The following is a 5,426-nucleotide window of genomic DNA, read 5'->3' as shown; positions in this document are numbered from 1 at the left end:
TGAGAGAGAGACCTTGCATCATTTTAGCAACACTACCATCAGCATAGTAGTCGTACATGAGAAACTTTTCCGCCTCAGAATAGTAATAGGCTCGAAGATCAACTATATTTTCATGCCTAATGCTCCCAATAAATTCCATGTGTTTTTCAAATTCACTGATTTCAATATCGACTCGCTTCAACCTCTTGATCACAACACTGTTAGTCGTCCCACCAAAGGCATTGTAGACCTCCCCAAAATTTCCTTCCCCAATTAAGGCAGAATTAACCCTTAGCAAATCCTCTATATTATAGTTTTCCAAAGTTGTTTTTCCACATCCATTTGGTGCTTGATACTCTGCGTTACTGGTATCATCCTTAAATGGCAGATACATCTTCGGCTTTTCCAGTTCAACAGCAACTTCAATAGTGGTATCAGGAAATAGTATACAACCTAACGGTAATAATGGAAGAAACTCACATGAAGAACCAGATATATCTGGTTCACCCAAATCTCCTAATCTACATGTACTTAAATTTCTGCTGCTTACTCCTTTTTCAATCTGCTTCGGTTCTTCAGTAACACGAATGGCCAAACCTCCACTCTCGCTTACAAACTCTGATTCTGATTTATGTTCAGATTTCTGTTTCATGTGATCTACAAGAATATCCTGAAGCAATTTCACCACATAATTCAAGTCTGGCCTTTGACTTGGAGTTGCCAGAACACAGTTCATTGCAATCTGCAACACCCCCTTCATTGAGTTGATTTGTGAGGGTTCAGATGACCGTGAATCGTAATCCATTACATATATACAAGCGCATTTCGATCGAATTTCATAAATAACCCATTGAACCAAATCAACAGCCTCAGCATCATCACCCCATTTGTTAAGAGCAGGGGATTTCCCGGTTATGAGTTCAAGAAGTAGAACTCCATAGCTGTAGATATCAGATAATTGGTTGTTATATTCCGGGTCTGTTATTTCTGGGGCTTGATAACCAGCTTCCTTGAGAACAATTTGAGACTGTAGATTGATTAGTGGAATTAGGCCTATGTCAGAAATGCATCCGTAATTTTTGGTGTTGACGAAAATATTTGATGATCTTATGTTCCCGTGTGAAAACGTTCCGCTGTTTAGAGTGTGTAAAACAGCAATGCCTTTTGCTGCCCCAATTGCAATCCTTAGTCGAGTCTCCCATGCTAAATGGCATTTAGGACTTCCAGATATGGGTTCTGCTCCTGTTTTTCCTGCATATCAAAGAGGCAACGTTTTAATCTTCTTTTTTCTTTTATGTGTGTGTTTGTGTGTTTGTTTGTGTGTGTGTGTGTGTGTGTGAGAGAGAGAGAGAGAGAGAGAGAGAGAGACCCTGCATCATCTTAGCAACACTACCCTCAGTGTAGTAATCGTACACGAGAAACTTTCCTCCCTCCGAATAGTAATATGCCCGAAGATCAGCTACATTTTGGTGCCGTATGCTCCCAACAAATTCCATGTGCTTTTCAAATTCCCTGATTCCTATGTCGACTCGCTTCAACCTCTTGATTACAACACCATTAGTCGATCCCGCAGAAGCCTTGTAGACAGTCCCAAAATTTCCTTCCCCAAGCAAGCCAGCATCAGCATCCATCCTTAGCAAATCGATTATATTACAGTTTGCCAAAGTTGTCTTTCCACTTCCTTTTGGCGCACAATATTTAGCTTCACTTATATCATCCTTGAACTGCAAATTTATCTTGGTTTAGGCATATCCAATTCAACATAAAGTAAGCACTGTGTTACACGGATACACCAAAAAAAAAATAATCAGCCGTATCGATACGTATTTACACGGATACGCGTACTAATACTTCCAATACTTCAAGATACAACTCAGTTAGAAAACTTTAACTAAATATTAGATCTCAACACCTTAATATTAGAAAATTATGAATTTTATTGGATTCTATGAGAAGTTTTAACCATAGTGACAAAATATTAGTTCCAAATCTGTCCACTGATCTTGCTCTAGACTTTCTTCCTTGTTATCCAGACTTTTTCTCTCTAGTGAGGTTAATCATACATGTATGTATTTTGTTAAGTTTCTATCATATGTATAATATATTTCTGTTAAACTACTGATATGCCGTATCGCCGTATTTTAGTTTTTCAAGTTGGTGTATCATAGTAGCGTATTGGTATCTTGTATCCGATACCGTATCCGTATCGTTGCAACACAGAGTAAGCACTACTATCAAAAGTATTACTTACGTTATTACTTAGAAATAATAGTGGAGGAACCTCACAAAAAATCAGAAATATAAACAAATAATAGTGGTACAATCAAATCACTTGGTCTACCTGTACTAGTGCTACTTACTTGTCTTTCATACTGATCTACTCTCTGCTTTGTCTCCTTAGTAAGACCAATCAAATGTCCACTAGTCGGTCTTCGTTCTTTGAAACCATCAAATTGCTTGTACGATTCCTGGTAAACGTCAACCACGGTTACTCTTTGAATTTCTTCCAAGAGTATCACTACATCACTTATTTTTGGTCTGTGATCTGGAATTTCGAAAACACATATCATTGCTATATTTAGCATTACTAACAATTCGTCTTTTATGTCATTATATGCCTTCAGTAAATCTAAAGCATATAATTTACATCTGCTGACGCTATCAGGAAACAGAGTATGAACCCACTGAACCAAATCAACAGCTTGGGTATCATCACCCCATTTATCAAGAGCAGGAGATTTCCCAGTGATGAGTTCGAGCAGAACAACTCCGAAGCTGTAGATATCAGATTGTTGGCAGAATTCTTTGGGGCTTGTTATGTCAGGGGATTGATAGCCAGTTGCCTTGACAGCTTTAGGTTCTAGATTGATCAGTTTAACTAGGCCAATGTCGGAAATGCATCCGCAGTTTTGCGTGTTGACGAAAACATTTGAGGATCTTACGTTCCCGTGAAAAAAGGTTCCATCCTTCAGAGTGTGTAAATAAGCAATGCCTTTTGCCGCACCGATTGCAATACGGAGACGAGTTTCGAAGGTTAAACAAGGCCCAGATTGTCCTGCAAAATAATATGAAAGAAGCACTGATATTTTAGCAACTCAACTCTCTAACAAGATTACTCCAGACTTACACATGACTAGCATGCATACTTGCAGGGAATTATATTAATAGTGAATATGCCTTAGATTATTTATAGTTTAAAATGAGTTAAGTGAAGTTGTTAGGATTTGTGCCAACTATCAAGGTTCAAACTCAAATTTTCGTTTTGAATAAGCAACCTGTGTTCAAACCCAGCCTATTCCCTGAACTAACAATCTAGGTAATCGACTTCCTACCGCATTGTATTGCTGCAATTTACAGTTTCATTTACCTACCCTAGTTTATTTGATGATAGTAATCACTAATTGTTAGGTATTTGATTCTCTCAGCTTATACACGTAACTGCTCCAAAAAAGACGAGTTATAGTCTTTCTTAACACAAAACTTAAAGCATTTAATCAACAAAACTAAATGCAGAGCAATGGTAATAAATGAAAACTACCATTGCCAGAATTTGAGCAGGGATTGACCAGGATCTAATGAAGTGTTAATCCAGAATTTGAAAAGGAATTGAATCTAATGGTGCGTCAAGTGATTGCGGCATCAGAAACACTTGAGCCTAAATTTCTCCTTGGTCACCGCAATTACTTATATTTTACCGCAACAAAAGAAAATCAATCTTACATGCATTCAAATAATGACATAATTCTAACGTATAAGGGATGGAATGTGAAGAAAAAATAACTAATATCAGATACACATTGATTTGATTATTGCAATTTCAAGTTCAGATTCAATACCTAGTTCTGGGATTTGAATGAGTACGACGAGTACTTGATGAGGATAGAAAAGCATACTCCATTACTAACATTGCTATTGAAGCTATTCTTGATTCTTTTTCCTAGGGTTTCTTCTGTTTATTTAAGTCTAAAGCGAAACTTATCTATTTCTACTTATACTTGGAAAAAAACAAAAAAAACAAAAAAGAAAAAGAAACAGTGACGTGCCCGAACCCTGGTTAGATAGAGGCAGTGGCCCAGCCAAAACCCAAAAAGAAAACAAAAAAGAAACAAATAATATCTTCCAGTTATAGAGAGAGATCATACCATGCAACATTTCGGCAAGACTGCCCTCACTGTAGTAATCATACACAAGAAGCTTCTCCGCCTTAGAACAGTAATATGCTCGAAGATCAGCTACATTTTCGTGCCTAATGCTCCCGATAAATTCCATGTGCTCTTCAAACTCGATGATATCTATGTCGACTGGCTTTAACCTCTTGATTACAACACTGTTGGTCGTTCCCATAGAAGCCTTGTAGACAGCCCCAAAGTTTCCTTCCCCAAGTAAGCCAGCATCAGCATCAACCTTAAGCAAATCCACGACATTATAGTTTGCCCAAGTTGACTTTCCAGATCCATGAGGTGCGGGATATAAGGCTTCACTTCCAACCAAATTCCTTGACTTACCTGTACTATTACTACTTACATCTTTTCCGAATTGATATATTTTATGGTCCAGTTCTTCAGTAACACCAATCAAACCTCCACTGCTTAGTCTTCGTTCATCATACCGATCTAACTTCTGATTCCATTCCAGGTTTCCGTTTGCTTCTCTCATCAAAGCTAAATTGTGTTTCATGTGTTGTATATCAGCTAAAATTTGTCCAACATCAGACCAAATAGCTGCGGCTACGTGCACTTGAAAAATCTTAACTAGGTATGCGTCCAGTTCAAGTATTTCAAGCGAGTACTTATTCCTCAAGTACCAATTCCAAGATTGAACTTTTAAACACCTCTTGACAAGAATTCTTCCGTCCGTTAGCTTCGATACCAATGCTTCTACTTCGGGTCTTTTACTGTCTGATCCTCTTTCTTCATCTGCCTTTTGTATCTGTTGGACTTTAACCATTACAGTTTCCAGTGTGGACTCGAGTTGTTTGAAGCATGACTTGAAATTTGTAACTCTATCTTTAGCCTGTAGAACTACTTTCAGAAGTTCTGATACTGCTGCACCCACCACAGCTCCTCCTATTAACTCAACAGCCATATATAACGATGATCTTCTTAACAAAAATAATTCAAAGAGAGGAAGAACAGGAAACTAGGAAAGCATTAGAAGCTCATACTAGTTGTTTTCATGGGTTTCTCTTAGTAAGAGACGTCCTTGTTAAGAATGAGATTCAGAGATTTGGTTGACTTCAGTTTGTCTTTTTATTATAAATCAACTATTTTTTCCATTAAAGAATAGAAAGCGGTACGAGAGATATATCTAGTACTAGTGGCATGAGATGTATAACTGCATATTCATGCATGACTGAAATTAAACAAAGTAACTTTGTTATATATCTACTCAAACTCAAACTATTGTGGATGACGGTAAAACTAAGGCAATAAAGAAAGAGGGAGAGT

At 37.5% G+C, this 5,426-nt stretch overlaps 1 protein-coding gene across 2 annotated transcripts in view; it reads right to left on the bottom strand.

The window, feature by feature from the left end:
* The window catches only part of LOC113299278, a 7,830-nt gene extending 2,626 nt beyond the window's left edge, over positions 1 to 5,204 (bottom strand). Inside the window, exons 1-4 of one of the 2 annotated variants that reach the window (XM_026548279.1) lie at positions 4,122 to 5,204; positions 2,340 to 3,034; positions 1,349 to 1,703; positions 13 to 1,230 (exon numbers count right to left, since the gene is read on the bottom strand). In XM_026548279.1, coding sequence (XP_026404064.1) covers positions 13 to 1,230; positions 1,349 to 1,703; positions 2,340 to 3,034; positions 4,122 to 5,064 — 3,211 coding nt within the window. In that variant the 5' untranslated portion in view covers positions 5,065 to 5,204. Of the gene's footprint in view, positions 1 to 12; positions 1,231 to 1,348; positions 1,704 to 2,339; positions 3,035 to 3,815; positions 3,933 to 4,121 lie in introns of those variants that run through there. The other variant, XM_026548280.1, reaches the window with a different exon arrangement.
* Positions 5,205 to 5,426: the final 222 nt, after the last annotated feature.

Source organism: Papaver somniferum, chromosome 7 (genome assembly GCF_003573695.1).
Source record: "Papaver somniferum cultivar HN1 chromosome 7, ASM357369v1, whole genome shotgun sequence".
NCBI classification, from domain to species: Eukaryota; Viridiplantae; Streptophyta; class Magnoliopsida; order Ranunculales; family Papaveraceae; genus Papaver; species Papaver somniferum.
This window is presented reverse-complemented; position numbering and strand designations above follow the sequence as displayed.